Source organism: Eutrigla gurnardus (assembly GCF_963514095.1).
Source record: "Eutrigla gurnardus genome assembly, chromosome: 6".
Lineage (NCBI taxonomy): Eukaryota > Metazoa > Chordata > Actinopteri > Perciformes > Triglidae > Eutrigla > Eutrigla gurnardus.
In genome coordinates this window covers 20,446,586-20,468,517 of record NC_139920.1, presented here as the reverse complement: position 1 = coordinate 20,468,517, position 21,932 = coordinate 20,446,586, and the positions used below count along the sequence as shown (strand labels likewise).

General features: G+C 44.0%; 1 protein-coding gene and 1 long non-coding RNA gene across 3 annotated transcripts in view; one reads left to right on the top strand and one right to left on the bottom strand.

The window, feature by feature from the left end:
* nhsa (Nance-Horan syndrome a (congenital cataracts and dental anomalies)) overlaps window positions 1–10,500 on the top strand; it is a 48,646-nt gene extending 38,146 nt beyond the window's left edge. Inside the window, exons 2-9 of one of the 2 annotated variants that reach the window (XM_084010600.1) lie at window positions 640–792; window positions 1,129–1,232; window positions 2,189–2,251; window positions 3,309–3,510; window positions 4,764–4,895; window positions 6,212–8,845; window positions 8,977–9,076; window positions 9,495–10,500. In XM_084010600.1, the coding sequence (XP_083866726.1) occupies window positions 640–792; window positions 1,129–1,232; window positions 2,189–2,251; window positions 3,309–3,510; window positions 4,764–4,895; window positions 6,212–8,845; window positions 8,977–9,076; window positions 9,495–10,134 (4,028 nt within the window). In that variant the 3' untranslated portion in view covers window positions 10,135–10,500. Of the gene's footprint in view, window positions 1–639; window positions 793–1,128; window positions 1,233–2,188; window positions 2,252–3,308; window positions 3,511–4,763; window positions 4,896–6,211; window positions 8,846–8,952; window positions 9,077–9,494 lie in introns of both variants that reach the window. The other variant, XM_084010599.1, reaches the window with a different exon arrangement.
* Window positions 10,501–11,967: 1,467 nt separating this feature from the next.
* Window positions 11,968–13,176, bottom strand: LOC311014198. Its single transcript, XR_014597240.1, has 2 exons — window positions 12,389–13,176; window positions 11,968–12,329 (listed from the first exon to the last, which is right to left on the bottom strand). It is a non-coding gene; the product is annotated as an uncharacterized lncRNA (long non-coding RNA).
* Window positions 13,177–21,932: the final 8,756 nt, after the last annotated feature.

The following is a 21,932-nucleotide window of genomic DNA, read 5'->3' as shown; positions in this document are numbered from 1 at the left end:
CTAAATACTGGACCGAACCAGGACTAAATACTGGACTGAACCAGGACTAAATACTGGACCGAACCAGGACTAAATACTGGACAAAACCAGGACTACAGATGTGGATGTTTCAGGGTCGGAGAGTTCATGATAGGATAATATTTGCTTAGTTTGATATTTTTAATCATCTTCACCAGTAAACCAACTCAAAGTTGGTTTACTGGTGAAAACCAAACCCTCCATGGGTGATGTGTAACCTGAGAGGTGTAACAAGAGGAGGTGTGAGATTAATCCTGGTCCTGGTCTAGTTTGGAGGTCCCAGTGTTTCAGGTTACCTGTTGTTTGAGGGAGTTAACAGGCTTTTGTCTTTTAACGTCTGATCACCCCGACTGCTGCTACAACCTCCACCTGAGACCCTGGTGGGTCCACCTGATACCTTGGTGGCACCTGATGATAATAATGGTGTTGATGTCAGTAATAAACAGCTGATATGTATTAATATTTATTGATTAATATATATATATGTATATATTTATTATCTTTAACTGTATTGCTGTTTATTCTGTAACTGTATTAATATGTATGATGTATTGCTGTTTATAGTTTAACTGTATGAATATTTATTATATTGATGTTGTATTGCTGTCCCCTCTCTGCCAGCCGTGTCCAACCTGGACGTGGAGAGTAAGCTGACATCACACTACCGAGCTCCGTGGCTCAAGCAGAGGAACATTCTGCACCCCACCACGAGGCCAGCATGCATCGTAGACCTGCACCGGCAAGCCAGCATCAGTCTGTGGACCCTACACCGAGGTGAGGCCTGCTCCAAGACCACGAGACCAACCCCCCCTCCAACAAACACCTCTGTTTGTTGTTGTTTCACTTGTAAAAAGTCACCTCTGGACCAAGAAGCTCTTCTACTCCTTCTTGCTGTTATTCTGGTGCTGTGCTGCCCTCTGGTGGACGTGTGTTGTAACTGCAGCCTGGTTGTTAGAGTCGTTCATTCATCTCTGCTAATTCTTAGCTTTAGGAGAAATGTGAGCTCTTTTAAGTCAGTGCAATATTAATGTAGCAACACAACTTCATATTACTTTTTCATGATTAATATAATTTTTATAAAATTAATTTATTTCTTATTTATGTGTTCAGGTCAGCAGATGAGGCGGTCGGCCTGCAGCGAGCGACGGGTCACCATCTCCGTCTCGGTGCCCCCCTCGCCCACCTACCCCCCAGCACATATCGCCCTGGCAACGGTGAGACGACCGTGAGACGAGCGTCACTTCATCATCATATCAGCATTCTGTAACATTAGCATTGTGCTCAGTTCCTCCTCTGACTGTGTCTATGTGCATATTTCTTTATTTTTTTATTTATTTGGGATCACGTCGGAGCAGCACAGTCAGCTGTAGTTTCACACTTTCACAGAATCATCCTTAGAATGTGTGCAAAAATAGGACATTTTCCACTTCACTCAAATGTCCTCAAATAAAATGTTGTGAAGCCTCCGATTGAGAAGGTGGTTCTGGCTTACAGTTTACAGTGAAACAGCAGTAAAACGAGGTTTTCTAAAGGGAGTCTGGCACTCGGGAACACTACCACTTTTTGTCCACAGGGTGCGCCAAAGTCAACACAAAATAAAAGTTCCTCATTGTAGTTTTAAGCCGTTTATTTTTAAGCCGTTTATTTTTAAGACGCAGTTCTCTCTCAGCTTAAGTTTCTCAAAATAAGTATATAGTTTAATATTTGTGGATGTTGAATGCCTAAGAGCAAAACTGAATATTGTCACAAATTCTGTGTGAATCTTAAAGTTAAACGTTAAACGACTTTGACGTTGATTTCACAGTGAAAGTTAATATTTAAGCTTGTGGATAGAAACTAGGCGAGTTTAAATCAGATCCTCTGTCTTCTCCCTCTCTCTCCCTGTTTCCACACTGTCTGTATAAAATAATAAAAGGCTTGAACGGTGTTCTTGCTGAAAAAATAATCTTAAAAATAATATTCTAAATCATAAAAATAAATAATACAATTTTTGATAAAAAAAGAAATGAGTATAATTATCAATAACAATTATTTATTGTTAATATTATTCATTTATTTTTATTATTTTTATATTCTCTATATTCTCCTCGTGGCCCAGTGTTTCTGTTGTTTTTCTGTTGTTTTTGTCTCCAGGCTCATTCTTGTCCTTTGTTTTTGTCCTGTACTTCAGTTTGAATCCACCCGCTCCTCCTCCCCCACCGAATGTTGCCGCTTCTCTCCCTGGAGCAGAAAGGTAGTGGTCCCCCCCCCTTCCTCTCCTCCTATGTGTTCCTCCTCCTCCTCCTTACCTCCTCATCTACATCCTCTTTGACTTGCATGCTTCTCTTCGGACTCAGCTGACGGAGCATGATGTCATCAGGCGACGGGTCAGCGGTATGTGAGGAATGTGCAATTCACAGCAGCCGGGGGTTCCTCTCTAATGATTGGGGGTCCCCGCCATTACCCATGGTGCCTCTGTGCCGCGGGTCGTCCCTGACGCAGTGATAAAACACGTCCTTTTACTTCCTCTCGCCTGCGTTGTCCTGCATCCAAACACATCAGCTGTAAACGCTCTCCTTTTACTGGTCGCTACAAGTTTCCAAGGAAACCGGTTTCTTTTGTGGCCCCGGGTTTTTTGTCAGGGTCTCATTGGTCTGCCGGGAACAGAGAGCACAAAGGCTCCAGATCTGGTTTTAAATGTGTGTGTGTGTGGGGGGGTCGAGGAGGTGGGAACCAGTTGAGCCCGAGACTCGTTCCCAGTTTCACATGTGGCTCTCTGGAGGAATCTCACGGTAAGAACTCAATACGCTGATTCATGGTGGAGGGAGAAGTAATGGGGATGTTTCCGTCTGAGCAGGTCTAGGTCTGGGTCTGGGTCTGGATGTAGATGCTGCTGAAGCTCGTTGTTATGCAGCAGAGTCACTTTAGGTGCCAGAGATTGTGAGTTAAGAGTTCAGAAAGCAGCTGGTTGAGACAGGAAACGACTGTTTACGCCGATTCTGTCACATGAATCAGCCTGAAGGGAAGAGAGAGATCTTCATAGTTTGAAGTTTAGATGCAACCTGAACTGCTTTTTCCTGATTTTAACCTTTTCTTTGCATGAAACCTGCTGATCTGCTTCTATCTGTACTGCATTCTGATTGGTCGGCTGCTGGTTGTTTATTTATTGATTAATTAATTGAACACTAATCGCCTGCAGCTCAACACTGACTTTAATCTCTTCCCTCTCTGAAGTTGGATCCCGTCTGACTCCTTGTAAGGCTGCCCTAACAAACCCCCCCTTTAACCTCACTGATGTCCATCTGTTGCAGGCGGCGGCGCCCTCTGACCCCGACGGCGGCGACACGGCAGTGGCTCTAGGTCACCGGCCCCGGTTCCCTGTCCCTAACGTCCCCTCCACCCTGGACAAGCAGACTAACTGGTCCCGAGCCCTACCCCTGCCGACCCCAGAGGAGAGGATGAAAACCAGCTCCCAAGTCGTCAGCTCGTGTGTCATCCCCATTAACGTGACGGGTAAATCCACCGCTAGGCCGCGCCGGCAGCTTCTCTGCTTTTCTTTCCTCAAGATTAACTAAACCCCCCAAAACCCTGGAACTACCATAGCTATTTATTTATAGTGTTGTCCGGCTTCAAACATTGACATTTAAGTGCAAAGTCTATGAATTCTACATCTGTTTCTACACGGCCCCCTACTTGTTGTAACCAGCTAGTGCAAGTTAATTTTGCTTTGGAGGTAAAGTCCCGCCCCTTCCTGTGTGGGGATTTATTTAAAAATAAATCTTAGTCAATGACGACAAATATTATTTATTTTATTGTTCCCTGAATTCCACATATGATGTTTGTCAGTTTAACATATGTTGTTTCAGTCAGAAAGTTTCAGAAAGTTTGTAGTCGTATCATTTAGTTTAGTATGAAGCGCTCAGTGAACTACGGAATTACGTCACCGACACGGCCGTTAGCTCGGCCTGCTAGCTAGCTGACTAATTTAGCTACGTACTTCACCAACACGGCCGTAAGCTAGTCTCGTTAGCTATCTTACTTAGCTACGTTCCGTCACTAAGGTAACGTTATCTTACCTGGCGTGTTTTATCCGGCGACTCTTTTTTCATCAGTAGTTAGCCGAGGGGGTTAATCCACATGAATTAAAAAACGGACATCTAGCTGTTCTCGGCGGTCGTGTGGCGATTGTCGATGGTTGGCATGGTGACAAAACACGTCAGTGGGGCCGTAAAGCCGTTTGGGCGCCGCAATTCATAATCGTAGATAGTTTTAATGTGCGAAAGTAGCGTTTTACATTCTTCTTTGTTTGGTTTCAGATAAAGATTTAATCATAACACAATAATCACAATTCCCAAAATGAGAAGCAGTGAGTTTGCAAATTCAATCATCGGATCTCCGTCCTCGCGCTCCGAGCCGTTAACTCTACTCCTCGTGCCCGGCGATGGCGACGAGGCGCGCCGCCGTGACACGAATGCCAATTAGTCGGGTCCAGCGAGCGGTGAAAAGGCGCGCCGCCGGCGTGATTTACTCTCCTCCTCACATCTAGTCAAAGGGAGAGTTGTGGTGGTCGAGTCAGGCACAGTTCGGGGGGGCACATTGTAAGAGAAGTCCAGCCATCGCTATGGAGCTGAAAGGCCTGAGAGCTGCTGTCACGTGAGGGAGGGTGAGCGAGGACGAGGAGAGAGAGAGAGAGAGAGAGAGAGAGAGAGAGAGAGAGACCACTGTTTGTATTAATAATCTGACGGGTCGAGTCGTCTGTGTTTCAGGCGTCGGCTTCGACAGAGACGCGAGTGTCCGCGGCTCGCTCGTGCACTCGCAGTCGCTGCTGCAGCGGAGGAGGAAGCTGAGGAGGCGCAGGACGGTGGCCGGAGTCCCCCGACAGGTGCACCAGGACCTGGGTACGTGAACTAGTCTCACCCACACAGGTCTCATCCAGACTGATGCATGCTGGGAGGAGAAACTATTAAAGTTTCTGTGGTTTGAACATGAACTCACAGAGATATTATTATTGTACTGTATATTTAAGTGTACTACTCTATTAGTCATTTTATACACTTTATTTAGTCTCATGTTGTTGAAGTTTACTTTTTTTTAGGCTATTTTATTTTTATTCATTGCCAATACAGTTTATTCGTTTATTAATATGCTCATGTTGTTGAAATTTACTTCTTCTATTTTAGTTTAAGTATTTTACCAAATTTATCTTACTTTTATTAATTCTGTAGTTATTAGTCATTTATAAGTAATTTACATTTAATTAACTCTTGTTCTATTCTCATGTTGAAGTGTACTTTTATTTTTAAGAAAAGTACATTAAAAAAAATACACTTTTATAAATAGTGTTATTACTATTATTACGCTATTATATTTTTATTAGTCACCAATATTGTTAGTTCTATTTTAGTTGACTTATTCTCCTTCATTTATATGACTTTTCTAATGACCCTATTAGGCCTCTTATACACTTTATTTGTAGTCTCATGTTGCAATTTACTTCTATATTAGTTATATTATATATTAGTAAGTCACTTATATGTAATTTTATCTTTTTTATTCTTATATTGTTGAAATTTACTTTTTTTTTTTGTTTGTTTTAATTACACTATTTATTCCGCCATTATATTTTTGTCGGTGTCATTTCTTATACACTTTATTGTTTATATATACTCTATATGTTGTTGCAATTTACTTCTATTAGTTTACTAATTTTTACTTTAATAAATAGTGTATAAGTCATTTCATAAGTAATTCATATTTAATTTTATATTGTTTTTTATTTCAGATTACTTATTTTACCAAATTGTATTTATTACGCTATATATTTTTTATACATATATTTTATTGCACTAGTGTTGGTTTCACTTCTTATACACTTTATATTTATTTATTTGTTGGGAATGTTTGTATTGTACGACGGAGTATTAGGGCCAGACTAAAAGAAAAAAAAAGAAAAATTTAAATTACGAGAATAAAGTCATAATATTACGAGAATAAAAGTCGTAATATGACGAGAATAAAAGTCATAATATTACGAGAATAAAAGTCATTATGTGTCTTTTTCAAATCTTTTCTTCTTCGACTACAAAAGAAAATAGATTAAATATGAGACGTTGGAGCGACGACAGGAAACCAGTGGCAGGAGAGACGGCAGACACTGTTTTGGTTTAGCGACTCCTCTCTGAGTTCTTGTCCTTGTGTTCTTGTCTCCAAACAGACTCTGACGAGTCTCCGGGGTCCAGAGACCGGACCGTGATAGTCCACACCAGATCCAGTATCTCGCCCTCCACTGAGGAGTTAGCCGGCCACCTTGGGACCAGAGACTCGGGCTGCCAGACAGAAGACTTCTTCATCTCGGGGGCGCCGTCTCGGAGGAGGATCCGGTCCCAGAGGGTCCAGGGGGTCTCCCTGTCTCTGTCCCACTCCGCAGGCAACATCCTGTGTCTGCCAGAGGGCAGCGACGCCATGTTCAACGCCACCGTGGGCGCCCGCCTTCGGACCCGGAGTCTCCCCCGGGACGGGACCCGGATGATGGTCGGCCGGCGCCACGACAGCGACGAAGAGGAGGAGGAGGAGGAGCTCCTCCCCTTCGGCACTGAGGACTTCCTGCCCGGTCCTGGGGATCTGGATCTGAAGGACGAGGAGGAGAGCATGGATGCCATGTCCCAACACCAGCTGGGCCTGTCAGAGAGTCCAGAGCGCGGCTGGATTGGGAGGACCCGATCCCAGCTACCCCGCAAGGCCGACATGGGCAGCTGCGAGATCTCGTCCAGCTCGGACACCTTCAGCAGCCCGGTCCACTCGGTCTCGGCTGCGGGGGTGCTGGGGGGCCAGATGGACCACAAGGAGGACCACCAGTCCTCGAGTGGGAACTGGAGTGGCAGCAGCTCCACCTGCCCCTCACAGACCTCGGAGACCATCCCCCCGGCAGCCTCACCGCCGCTGACGGGCTCCTGCCATTTCGACTCAGAGCTGTCACTGAACGCCGTCGCCCACAGCAACGACGACCATGACGGCTTCATGCTGGACCACTACCCGGGTCTGAGGACCCAGCGGGCGGGCTCCTTCTCCTCCACAGCTATGGACATATTAGAGGAGGCAGGGGTCGGCGCCCCCGTGGAGGGGGACTGGAATTACCCCCCGCAGTCCCAGGACCTGAGCCTGGAGCCCAGCAGGGAGGCGAGCAGCAGCCTGGGCTGCCCCAGCTACACCAGCATGGCGACCTGCGAGAGCAGCTTCTCCGACAAGCCGCCATCGGAGAAGGCCGACACTGTGTCCCACTACTCCGTGGACACGGAGGGCTACTACACCTCCATGCACTTCGACTGCGGCATCAAAGGCAGCCGCAGCTTCTCGTACGGCTGCGCCTCGCCCGGCTCCGACTGCGACTTTGGCGGGCACATGACCCTGGGCCGGCGCTACCTCTCTCTGAGGAAGCCGAAGGCGAAGCCGAGTCCGCCACAGAGGAGCTCGTCGTTACGGAAACTCTGCAGCGAGGGACTCGCCCCTGACGACGACGAAGAACCAAAGAGGAGCTGCAGGCCGCTGCTCCCCAGCAGGGACAGGAAGCTGCACCTGGTCTTGTCTGACCCCCCGAGTCAGGTGGTCTCCTCCCTGGAGGTCTGGGGGGCAGAGGGCTCCACCGACCTGCCAGACTTGGGCGCCTTCAGCTCCACGGACGCTCACTCCTTCAAGGACGAGGGCGTGGTGCAGGCAGACTACGCCGACCTGTGGCTCCTGAACGACCTGAAGGCCAGCGACCCATACCGCTCGCTGTCCAACTCCAGCACGGCGACGGGGACCACCGTCATCGAGTGCGTCAAGTCGCAGGAGAGCTCTGAGTCTCAGACGTCGGGGTCCGGCTCTGGCTCCACCACACCGTCTCTCCCGTCGGTGGACGGGGACTTCAAGCTGACGAGGTCTCCGGAGCGACTGGCGGGCCTGGCGAGTCCCTCCAGCGGATACTCCAGTCAGTCGGAGACCCCCACCTCCTCATTCCCCGCCGCATTCTTCCCCGGACCGATGTCACCGTCCGGCAGCAAGAGGAAGCCCAAAGTCCCCGAGAGGAAGTCATCCCTCTCATCGCTGTCCTCCTCGGTGGAAGCGGCGAGGGGACACCTGGAGCTGCCTGTCATCCCACCCCCCCACCTGGACCTGAGTGCCCTCCACACCGTCGGCGACTTGCCGTTCAGGACTCAAATCCAACAGAAACCTTTGGTGTTGCCGAAACCGGCAGCGCCACCGCACCTGGAGACGTTCAACGCACATCACATGACCATCACGCCCACGGTGCTGCACTCGGTCCAGCTGAGGTCCATCAGCGAGGACAAGACCACCTCCAAGTGTCCCCCTGGGAACTTAGCTAGCACGCTTTCCTGTGGAGAACCTGCAAGTCCACATCAGCACCATACGTCCCCCAAGGGGTCTCGGGAGTCAGAGTTCACCTCTAATGGAGAGCTTGCAGACGGGGAAGCGGTGTTCCGGAGCAAGACCAGGACCACGCAGGACCAGGAAGATCTGGTGGTGGACGTCCCTGAGAGGACCAGACAGGCAGCAGAACCAGCAGAAAGCTCCGGAGACTCGGAGGCTTTACAGCAGCAAAGACCAGACCAAGAAGAAGAAGAACCAGAACAAGGTCCTCCTCCTCCCCCTGTGCAGCACAGTTCACCCAAGAGATCCGTCAACGGTTTGGACGAGGTGCTGGCTGCTGTCGGCCAATCAGAGGAGGCGTCGCCAGGGAGTCCGATCCGTGATGACGGCAGCAAGGAGGTGGAGTTTGAGTCGCCGGGGGAATGTGGCTCTCAGGAGGACAGGAGGGACGAGTCCACATCGGAGGACTCCTTCAGTAAAGGTAGATTCCATAATGTTGTCAGACTTGTAATGAACATCTAAGCCTGTAGGTGGAAGCGACGATCACTTTTAGCACGAAGTAGTTAAAGAAACTGTTTCTGTTAACAGACTCTCCACCCGGTGATGACGCAGCATCCCCTCTGAGTGACGAGTCCCGGCCAGAGGACGACCTTGTGTTCCTGTCCCCCACCAAGACCCGGACCACCGAGGATCTGTTTGCTATGATTCACAGGTGGGTACCTTTGCAAACGTTGAAATATTTTAACTTGAGCAAGAAATTCATGTCTAAAGCCAATTGTTGTTGAGATCACAGACTATGTGGAGAAACCAGAGACTGGCTGTGATCCAAATAACAAGGTTGCTGCCGTATTTATGTCTAGATGACCTTATTTGGAGTGTTGATAGAGCAGCTACAATGTTAGCATAGCCTAGTACCCATCAACCAGACTCCATTCAGAAAACCAGTATTTTAAAAGTAGTTAGCTTGTGGTCTTGCAGACAGACCTAACAAAACATGACTTCACACTTTTACTGATCACCATCATTATGGAGTTATTTCAGCATCCTTTTCATCTGGTTATTGATATTAAATCACAGATAAATACTTTATTCTGGGTTCACGAAAACATTTGAATAAACTTAATTTTCAGGTCCAAGAGGAAAGTGTTGGGCAGGAAGGATTCCAATGAGCTGAACGTGAGGAACCGCCTCAGCAGTGCGTCGGGGAACACGCCGCCCAGCAGCACCGGGAGCTCCCCGGCCTCCCCGGCGCCGCCCTCCTCCCCTGCTGTGACATCACCAGGCCTGCACCGGGTCTCGGGGCCCATCTACCGGAGTGCTAAGAAGTCCAGCACCTCCAATGAGGAGTTCAAACTGCTGCTGCTGAAGAAGGGCAGCCGCTCCGAGTCCAGCTACCGCATGTCGGCGGCGGAAATCCTCAAGAGCCCCGTCGCTCCCAAGTCTCCCGGAGACTCGCTGACGGACTCGCCCAGACCAGCCGAGGAGCCCGCTTCCCCCTTGCAACCGCAGCGGGACCAGCAGCCGGGACCGCCAGATCAGCTCCCGGGCCTCTACCCCAAAGCCAACGCCGACGGCTTCTCCCCAAAGTCCTTCCCCTCGCCCACCGCCACCAGGCCGGGCCGCTCCAGGATCCCGCCACCCGCCAACAGCAGCCGGTACGGCGCCCGCGGCCGGCTGTACCCAATTCCCATGCAGGCGATCTCCGAGGGCGAGACGGAGAACTCTGACGGGAGTCCTCACGACGACCGCTCGTCTCAGGGCTCCATGTAGAAACGCTGGTGGGAAAGGTATGAAAACATTTTAGTTTACAGGAAAAAACGGACCAGAAATTACTTCTAATATATATTTAATCATAAAGTGACTTAATTGTTTTTCTGAGTTTTATAGATGTTTTTCCTTATCGGTTATTCTGTGGAGACTTTTTTGTTCAAGACTATTTTAAAACGGTGCGAAAAAATATGAAATTATTTCTGCAGAAAAATATGAGTCATGTAGAGTATTGAGGAGCAAAAACGTTCTTCTACAGAGTCCTGCACGGGTCTGGTTCTCAAGGACTACAATACCGTACCCGCCCCCCCAACCCGCACATATGACCACTTAGTCCCAGAACCACAAAATCCTCCAATAACTTGAAACTACGATAATACATTTCAAAGATAATTCAGGATGTATTAGATTTTAGCATCTGGCTAGTTAGCTATCTAGCTAGTTCGTCTGCTAGCTACACCACATATTTAGCTTGAATTTACCGTATTTTAAAATATTGGTACCCTTTCAATTAGCTTATGCCATTGCTATCTAGCATGCTGACGGTTGTTATGACGACGGTCCCATGAGAGTGATGTAAGCGGTCTGACGACAAAATACAGTTTGAACTCTTTGTGGATTTCAGTTTACATGCAAGTGTGTGTGTGTGTGTGTGTGTGCGTGTGTGAATTGTGTGAATGCTAGCAAGTAGCATCAGCGCTAGTTATGTGTGACCGCTAGCAATTAGCATTAGTACTAGCTATGTGTATGCCAGTGATTAGCAACAAGTAGCTCACAGGCCAATTGAACGGCTAATTATTAATATTTGATAATAATCCTACGCCAGCTGTCTGACCCGCTGCAGGACTCTTTCGCGGCTCCACAACGATATGATTTGGTTAGTTTATGGCACATAAGCGCAAGCGAGCCTCCCTACAGCCCCACTATCCCTCATTAACGTTCAATCTGCTGTCCCAGTTTGACATTTTCTACCTTTGTAAAAATAGAGAAATATATATGGGATGTATATCTGTTTGTATTCTGTGAATACCTATGCAATCAGACGCACAATCTTACTTACAGCTGGTTGTGATACTGAAACACGGAGCTGACAGTCAGGATTAAAACAAAACAAAACACAAAAGTGAAGCGTTTTTACAAATTGTCACGCAATAATTAATCTGAGGAAACTAATCGGAGCACAAACTCGACAATCTGAGGAGACGAGGAGGGAGCAAGTGTTAACGGTGGGAGAAGATAAAGTGATCTAAAAGTGGGCGGAGCATAAGAACAAGGAGGTTGTGTGTTTGGTCTTTTAAAAAAGGTAATTTTGTGGTTGTTGCTGACTGGGCATGTTTTACGAATAAGTTGAAGGAGGCGACTGGAACGTGTTCAGGCGGATCAAACGGGCCTCAATTCGGCTCGTGACGAGGCAGCTTGGTTTCCGTGGGAGGGGGTTGTTTGGGTGGCGGCGGGCTTTACGATGGAGGATGTGAGGTTAAATATAAATTAGTTCAACATGTTATCATCTGTGATGAAAAAGAAGGAAGTTCTGGATTTAGGGAGCGTGGCCTTTGCTGCTTCTCTATTTTCTTCCCATCAAAATAAAACCTGCTGCGGTGTCGCAACAATCAATATATATATATTTTTCATATCTCCGAAAATCTGCGTACACTCCCCGATTCCGATGGAAATGTAAATTCTTTAGATGCAATGAATTGCTGGCTTATAATGTATTTTATCCAGATAATTAATTTTGTGTATAAGAGACACATTTTTAAAATTTAATCCGACACTGGTTGCAGAGAAAAATAGGAAAAGTATGGAAGCGGAGAACTGCCATGCTAGACTTTAAAAAAAATGTTACCGTTGTTATCTCGATGACAAATTAATACTTTTGTTCAGCCGGACGTCACTGTTTTTAAATTCCTGTTAGAGTACAAAATCTCTGTACACTGCCAAAATTGTTTGGATAACCTAAATCATTAGATGCAACTAATTACTATTTTTATTTATAATATATTTTTGCATTTAAAAACAATACATATAAATTTACAAGAAAGAAATACAAACTGCTGCAAAATGGAATAGCAATAAGAGTAGAACAAATTTTGTAAAAAAAAATTACAAAAAAAAACATTTAAATTGTATTAGATGTTATACTAAAAACCTGTGCCTACTACCTACATTTATGCAAACTGGCATCATGCTCCTGTTCTCTGATAAATATTCTAAGTAATAAAAAAGAAACAAACTTCTGTTTTCTCTGGATAATGACATTAAAAAATAATCATGAGTTTGACATTTCTCGGCTACCTTAGAGGAAAATCCTTCACGAGTGAGTTTCTATTTGTGACCCTGACCCTTTTATTTCATCCCACATATTCACAATAATATCACATGTATACGGTGTGGTACGTTGCCATATTTCCTCGTAGGTAATATCAATTAATTTTGGCCTTAATGATCCTCCATACACACCTCATAACAGGGTACATAATGGGTTTTATTTGTGAACCTTCATTCCAACCTTGTTTCTCTTGTTTCTTTTTTTTTTTTTTTTTTCACTGATAAAGTGATGTTTGTGAAGTTGCATCTGTCTCTTGCTGTACTCGAGATGTTTATGATAATATCACCACTTCACAACGGACTAGATGCTTGTGCCAAAGGCTGAGAACTGTTTTCCTCTTCTTGTTTACTCGACTGAAACTAAACTGGTAGTAAAGAAGCACGACAGCGTGACTCGGTGGTACGTTTTTTCTTTCCGATGAACTTCAGATGAACCTCTGTTAGACGTCAGCTTTGTATTTTTTTTTTTTTTTTTTGTACAAACTTGTAAATACAACAACTTTTGGAATCGTCACAAAGGTTGAATTGTTTTTTTTAATGTAAAAAAAACAAACAAACAAGTTTACATTGATTTCAACCATTTGTATATTTTTGAGCTGTGGAACACTTTGTCTTTGTATTTATTTTTTAGTAAGCATTGTGGGACTTCCATAGAAATCCTATCAGAGCCGACAGGCTGCTTAGCAGATGTGTATAAGAAGACAAATAAATGTGACTGCCTTGAAAATGACTCTTTGTTCCATCATCATTCTTATTTTAACAGTGTTTTACTCAATATAATACTGAATATATTTTCAGCCACAGGGGGGCAGTGTGTCATGATTTACTTTTAACAGAAGCCTCTAATGTAACTAAGGACATTTATTTGGAGATACTAATTACTTTACATACCAAGATTTTTTTTTTTATGTTTTAAGAACTAGGATGCAATGCTATTAATTAATAACGCAGCAGAATGTGAAATAAAATTAGCTTGTCATCCAACACCAAAACCAACACTCTTATGTATCATGATCTTATAATATATAATAATATTTTATTTATTTTTTCACATTAAACTTTTATTAATCTGTTCCAAATACAAGAGCATGAAATTGAAATTGATTAAAGCCGACATACATCTATCATTATCAAAACATCAAATGTAATTTTTTTACATTTTTCATATTAAACATAACACATTACAACAGGGGATATTTCTCTACATTGAGTAACACTGGGAGGGGGGGACGACAGCATGGTGATTTTCAAAGGAGTGCCTTGACTTCTGACCTCAAGCTATGTGAATGAAAATGGTTTCCATGGGGACACGCTAGTCCCTGCCCCTTTACAGAAATGTTCAATATCTGTAAAGGTGGGACTCCTGGCAACCAATAGAATCCATTTTCATGCAGTTCAGTTTGGGCAAAAAAAATATTTTTTAATTATTTATTTATTTTTTAAACTGAATATTTCTGCACACTGAGGTCTCTAAACAGTCTTTAAATTGAATAAGTGGGTATTACAGGAAAGCCCAGAGACTCGTGGAACCAATGAGCCCAGATTTATTCATGTGTGATGATGATGTTGGTCTCCTTAGTAACTGTTTCACACGGAGAGAACATTTACGGAACTCATAGCCTGACTTCCTCTACGATGTTCCTCGAGGTCTCCGTGTCTTTTTTTGGTATTTTGGAGGCAATTCTGATCAATTTTATTCATTCTCAAGTGGTTAAAATATTTTATACATTTTGCTCCAAAACTGTGTGATTAAATGTTTTAACACAAAAATGTCTGCAACAACTTCTAAGACATCATATACTTTTATCATTGTGTTTTAAGCCTCTTACACTCGTAATTTTATTCAATTAATCAATTAATTCTGAAAAATCTCTAACATGGTGACATAATGAAACAGGATTTAAAGGTACAATATATATTAAAGGCACAATACATATAAAGTTTATAAGAAAGAAATACAAACCGCTGCAAAATGGAATAGCAATAAGAGTAGAACAAATTTTGTAAAAATAAATAAATAAAAATGACAAAAAAAACATTTAAATTGTATTAGACGTAATACTAAAAACCTGTGCCTACTACCTACATTTATGCAAACTGGCATCGTGCTCATAATCTCTGATAAACATTCTAAATTGTAATGTTTTGGATTGGATGCGCATATTTAATAACGCCTAATTTGCATATTTAAACGTGACATTTTCAGAAACCTTGTAACATAAAAGATAATTGTGTTAATGTCAGGTATCAACTGTTTCGTGTTCAAGTCTGTTTGTTAAATGTTTTCTGATATGTCACAATCACACTGATTCCAGATGAACACTAGAGGACGTTCCTTTCGGCTGATTGCCCAGGAGGATGCTGGGTAATTTAATGCAAATTGGGTGTACATTTAAATGAGTCCTCTTTGTGCCCCCCCCCCCCCCCCCCCCCCCCCCCGACGGGAGAAATAAACCAGCTGAGAGGGTTTTTTGTGTTTAACTGATCTGACCTGGTTTCTCTCCTCTTCATCGTCTCTGATGTGTAGAATGAATCTTTGTCGCCCGGACAGGAACGCCTTGTTCTTGGCCGGTTGCATGTCAACGGGGCTGGGAGAAGGTAAACAAAGCCCTGGACTGTTTGGTGGTTTGGTGGTGGTGGGTACAGCATCAAGGGGGGGGCGACCCTGAACCCAGACCTCCGTTAACACTGCAGACCGGCTTGCTTGGCAGGGAGAGGGAGGAAGGAGGTGAAGAAGAAGGGGAAGAGGATGAGTCATGGTCTCAACAGGAAATCACCGCGATGATTTGATGGTCGACATCTTTGTGTCGAGGTATAGTTTAGCTTCTGTGAATCAGCCTTAAAAATGAATCATCACCCGACTGATGAACATGAACATAAGACCTTCACTTCACTGGTCAGACTAAGGAACCAGAAAGAGAGGGAGGGGAGGAAGGTGACTTTAATCACATGCAAAATTAGCTTTTTAACTGAAAAATGTTTAATTCATGGTACGATCATAATGGGATAAAAAAAATTCTCTCACTTTTGACTACTTTCATATTCACATTTGTTTCCAATATAACGTCCCATGGTGGTAGCCTCTCTATTGGTGACAAGGGGTGCCCAGAGGCCAAAGAATGTTAAAAGACACAACCCAGCAGCCACAGTCTGTTCACCTGTCTGGTAAGAGATTACCATACATAATTTTTCCAAAATAAGGTCCGATGGTGGTCCACCAGAAGACTTAGCCTCTCTATTCGTGACAAGAGGTGCCCGCAAAGAGGCTCAAAGGATATTAAAAGACACAACCCAGCCTGTTCACCTGTCTGGCAAGAGATTACCATACAGGATTTTTCCAAAATAAGGTCCCATGGTGGTCCACCGAGAAGGGGCGTGGCTTAGCCTCTATAAATGATCTATGAGTGCACCTGTTAGGGGTGTCTGTCCACGCGAAAGGTGTAAAACAGTCTGAAATTCTGTCCCACATGGGAGTAATAGACCTGGTTGGGGGAGGTAACCACACCAAAGTCCCCACCAGGCCACAAGGGTATATTGTGAGTCTCATTATGGTGCATTAAGTCAGCCTCCCTGAGGAACAATGAGCCCCCCCCCCCCACCAGGGCAGAGCCCGAGGCTGCCTGGGACTGATACGGACACCCAGGGGATCCAGATCACCACCAGACTTTCATCCACAGCTGCCAGACTCCATCCTCCTCCTGCTTCTGTCGCCAGGCGGATCTGGTCCAGAGCAGGTTTCTGTGCTTCCTCCGAGAGCGTGGGATGTTCATAACTCCACTTACAACCTTTATCATTAATATACCAGGATTTATCATTGGAAATGTAATATATTGCTCATATATTGTTAAAGTTAATCACATTTATGTCCCAAATGATCAAATAATTTCACAAGAAAAATAAGATTTTTTATGGAAAGCATTTTGTTTAGAAAAGCTTTGTTTAATTTCCTGCTTTCATTTCCTGTAAATAATCTCAGAGCCCCCCTTGAGATTAACATGCGACCCCTTGTGGGGGTCCAGACCCTCAGGTTGGGAACCGCTGCCCAGGTTACACTGAGTTGGATTTAATTACTTGGAAGTGTACCAATTAAATTGTTTTCATTTCCTGATAAGAAAACATTAAATTACACATTTCCGTTCAGGCAACTGGGATTTTTTACTCAGTAACATGCAAATGAGTAAAACAGCTACATTACGAGAAGCGCCGATAACAACACACACAGAGGGAGACTGACTTCTCTCTCTCTGCTCAGGTCAACATCACTCCAATAATTCTTTACATAACAGTTGTTTGATGATATATTAATGATGATAATCAAAAGGATAATATTCATATGGACTATTTAAGCATCGTATGTATAACATTTTAATGGAACTGCTATACTCTGACACTTTTTACGACTTTTTAATTTATTCTTATTTGTAAATCGCACCTTTAATAATGACACAAAGTACTTTAGAATGATAAGATACATACTGATTATTTTGCATAATATGCTATGATAGTTCATTATTTTTTAATGACTAACTATTCTCTATAATCTTTATTTAAATAAATACATGAATAAATATATACATATATATATATATATGTCATAAATTGCTAAATAATTAGCCTACTATTATTGCTACAGATTATTATTAATGGCTCAGAAAGAGTATACAAATGAATAAATTATGTTTATTATATTAAATAATGAGTTTTAGTTTTTGAGATGAACGGTTGTTGTTAATATTATGTAATAGTATTATTATTTTTTTAATGATATGTGTCCCTGTGTGGAGGAGGAGTGAGGAGGGGGGAGGGGAGGAGGCGCTGACGGTGCTGCGCGCGCAGCTTCAGTCTGGAGTCGCTCCTCGCTCCGACCAGACTGCAATGAAGAGATAAATAGGGGAAAAAAGCTTTTTCTATTTATTTGTCGGCTCTCCGGGTCGTCGGTCAGTGAGGAGGGGGGAAGAGCCGCCGCCGCCGGAAGCCGCCAATGCTCGTGCGCCGGAGGAGAGAGAGAGAGAGAGGTGAGTGAGCGGCGGCGCGCTGACGCCGAAAACTGGCGTTTTAACGGCAGAATTAAAAACGGTACGGGAGATGAGCCGAGGCTCGAACATAACACCGGATTATTAAGGCTAGTGGCACGAGCTCGCTTCTAAAGCCTTATAACGAGATCCGGAGGTGATTTATTTGCGCAGATATCCGACCGTGACGCTATTCTCGGGTCTGTGCGTTTAATAAATAGGCGCCGGTTTGAACGCGAACTTTAGGGGAATAAAGCGTGTTATGATTTAGCGCGAGCGCCCCTTTATTGGCATCTTTAATGGCAGCGGAGCGTCACGCGCCCTTCATCCCTTTCATGCTACCGCCGTGTGATGCGCGGAGACCCGTGCGCGTGCGCGGCGTACAGCACCCTTGTTGGGTTTTTTTTTGCCGTGGACGGGCTCATTGCGGGACGCGAGCACCGAGAGACCCAGACGGTTATCCCCGGATGAACCCGGCAGGGGGACCGGCTCTGGGCTCCGGGCTCCGGTACAAAGAGGCTTCACTCGCGTCCCCGGCAGCATCACATGGGCGACAATGACACCATGGTCACATGGTGTCCGATTTTTTTTTTGTTTTCATTTATAAACGAGACAAACAGCAAATATAACATTATCGTCAGATGGGCTTTTTAGCTGATGAGGAAAAACTCCCTAAAAATCCCTTTGAAGTCGAGCCTCCTATTTACCAAAACATGCCAGAATAAATTACCAAACAAAATCAATTTCTTTGTTTTTTTTTCATATCAAAATCTAATATAGGCCTAGTTGTCTTCCTAAAAAAACAAATATGACGCATGTTTACTTCAGTTAGTACCAACCAGTTTAACCACCAATAATATCTTAGTACAAACTACAGCAAACGTGCTAACAGCGCTAGCAGTACAAACAGCAAACGTGCTAACAGTACAAACTACAGTAAACGTGCTAACAGTAGGCTACAAACTACAGCAAACGTGCTAACAGTACAAACTACGGCAAACGTGCTAACAGTACAAACTACAGCAAACGTGCTGACAGTACAAACTACGGCAAATGTGCTAACAGCACAAACTACAGCAAACGTGCTGACAGTACAAACTACAGTAAACGTGCTAACAGTAGGCTACAAACTACAGCAAACGTGCTAACAGTACAAACTACAGCAAACGTGCTGACAGTACAAACTACGGCAAATGTGCTAACAGCACAAACTACAGCAAACGTGCTGACAGAGCTTACAGTACAAACTACAGCTAACGAGCTGACGGCTAACAATACAAACTACAGCAAACGTGCACCTTTTAATAATGTGAAAAAGCACTTTAAAACAAGAATCAAAACAATAACATAAAATAATGATAAATAAAATAAGATGATCCTATTTATATTCCACGGTGGGAAATTTACAAAAACATGTATGTATATACTGTTGTTAATATTATATATATGTATATTCATTTTATTCTTTTTAGATTATTATAATGATAATAAAAGTAGTAATGGTAGCAGTAATAATAATACAAATATGACTTATAAAAATAATACATTACAGCAGGAAGACAATGATATAACATAATTCAAATTAGCCAGCGATTTGCTAATTAGCACGTGATATACATAAGAACACGTGTAAGCCCTCAGCTATACGCGGATGTGGTTAAATGGGATTCTTCATTATTATATTCAGACAGAAGAATTGAAATGAACCCAAACGCAGGTTGTGTATCAGACTGAAACCTCCTCGTTGAAGGAGCTCAGCTGGACGACCAGCCAGCTGAATGAAGATGAGCTCTGGGAGCAGCTCGTGACGAGGCTCCGTAATGAGATGTAATTGGCTGTTGGAGCGTAGGGTCGTCGGGGGCGATGACCTTTTAAAGATAATCAGCCGTCCCTGGTGTTCCCCTTCCCTCGTGATCTTAACTCCACATCAGACCCAGAACCAGTCAGTGTTACGGGGACGGCCGTCGGTGCAACTTCATGTTGTTGCTGTTGCTGTTGTTGTTGTTGTTGTTGCTATTGCCTCTCTGCTACGGAGCGCATTCCATCAATGAGGAAAATGTGGAAATCATTAGAGTAAGGAGGGGGAGGGGGGATTAAATTGGCTCTCCGTTATTTCTCCTCCCTCAATTATCTGATTACTGGTGAGGGAAGTATGATGTTGTCTTATCAGCCTCTAAAACATGTTTATTTATTTATTTATTTGTACGACATTTGTTTATTGTGTTTTTCTGCACAAATCAACAAAACAGATACCGCGCTTGTAAGTGGCAGAGTAAAGAGATAATAAAACAACATGTAACACATTGCAAATGGAAAAAGAGAATGTATACACACACACACACACACACGTGTATGTGATATATATATATATATATATATATACTGTATATATAGCAATGAAAAACATAAACGTCCTGCATGTCTGAGTGAATTGATGAGATAACAATGTATTTTGTAGAATAAGTGGAGATATTGAAGACAGTGAAGTGAGAGAGGGGATCAATGTTACCACCACAAGAAAAATAAAGAGAAGAAAGAAAAAAGAAAGAAAAAAGCACAACATAAACGGAACACTTAGACCCCAGACCAGGTTTCCACGACTGCTGCTTTGTACATGTTGAAGTCCCAGATCCACCAGGAAACCAAACCCCATCATAAAGGTCATTCCCATGATGCACCTGCACGTGGATCTGGGTCCTCTAAGTGGACTCTGACGGAGGAGGGACGACCACGGACACAGATGTAGCCTCTGTGACATCCGTCTCTGACCTTCCGAAGCAGAGACGGTCGGATAACGAGACCGGGAACAAAAACAGAGCTGGACGCCGCCCATATGTTCTTTGGCTCGTGCTCATCTTTAAACTTCCTTCTTGTGTTTGTCGTCTGCAGACTTTGTTCGCCTCACATGATTGTAGTGAGGAGGAGCAGGAGAGAGGAGGGGAGCGGGGCATGATGCTCCCCCTGCTGGTTGAGTCCTGATTCAACATCAGGTCACCCGACCTGGACACTCAGAAGGACGCTCACTTACACTGTTTCTAACTTACGTTATTGTCGGGGTAGTCTTCCTCCACGTTGTGCACAATAGGACTGAACCATCTGAGCGTGACAGTCCTGAATAAGAAAGGCCTCTTTCATATCGGTCAGCGAGGCTTAATCGTGTCACGGCCCTTGTGACCGCGTTTATCAAGGAAACGTCTCAAACTTCCTGGAAGGGAAGAGAGAGAGAGATGAGGGAGAACAATACATTTATATTCTATTCAGATTTATTTGTTCTTGTAGAGGAATATGAATATATATCTGTCGGATTCTCGTGTCTATACTCAGGTCCGAGTCCTGTTTTTTCTGGTCTGGGATCACATGACTTGCAGGATGAGGACATGTGTGCTATCAAAGTCTATTAGATGCATGAAGATGAGTCAGCCCTTAAAGGGCCGGTGCGCAGCGTCATATTAGTAGCCGGCCGCGTCCTCATTCAGCATCCTTCCGAGGTTCAACTGAACTTTTTACGTTTTTTGTGGTTTGTGTTGTTGCTGATTTTGTTATGTTGTGTTGTATAATTAAAATTATTTTTTTAAACAGATGTTACTGTTTCCTACGATGGCGTATTAGGGCCACTGTAGGATTCTTTTTCAAACGGAGCCAACAAAGGGGGGCGATTTTCGGAGAAAAAAGTTGCAAATTCCTTTTTCGAGTTTATAAAGTGGCAAATTTTGTGTTTATTATGATGCTAATGACCAGCATCTATGCTAGCTATCTTCCCATGAATCTACGCATTATTTATTTTTCTAACCAATACATCACAACATGTGACAATGTCTCGTTAAGGTCCTTAGGGTGATGGCTGTTGATGGTTATTGTTGGTTTTATTTATATGAGGCCAAATTGTCATCTTATGGGTGTTTATTGATCGGGTGGTTGGGCTAAGATGCTAGCGGTAGCTTTCACTTGTTGTCATAGCAGAACTTGTTTATATATCGGCTATATGTACATGTGAATATATGCCAAAAGAAAACGGAGAGAGGGAATATTGCCCCCTCTCTCAGCTCCATTTTTTTTCTACAGTGGCCATAACAGACTGAAGCTGCAAAAAGTCTTTGGTATATTCCGGAGGTGCGAATGCTTCCTAGACCTTATTCCCGTGTGTGTGTGTGTGTGTGTGTGTGTGTGTGTGTGTGTGTGTGTGTGTGTGTGTGTGTGTGTGTGTGTGTGTGTGTGAGGAACAGCAGCGAGGTGATTGGCTGACCCTTCCAGCTGTAGGATCACCTCCGTTTGTCACAAATCAGAACTGCATGTGTGCAATTCATTTTTTATTTATTTGTTTTAATTTAAAATGTATAGCATACTGTTGTTTTTTTCCTGAGACCTGAGCATCTATGTCACCGCAGATGGATGAGGGCCGACAGCCAGCAGCGCAGGCCGGGCATGTGTTGTGTGAAAGTGCCATGTAGTGGAGGTCAGAGA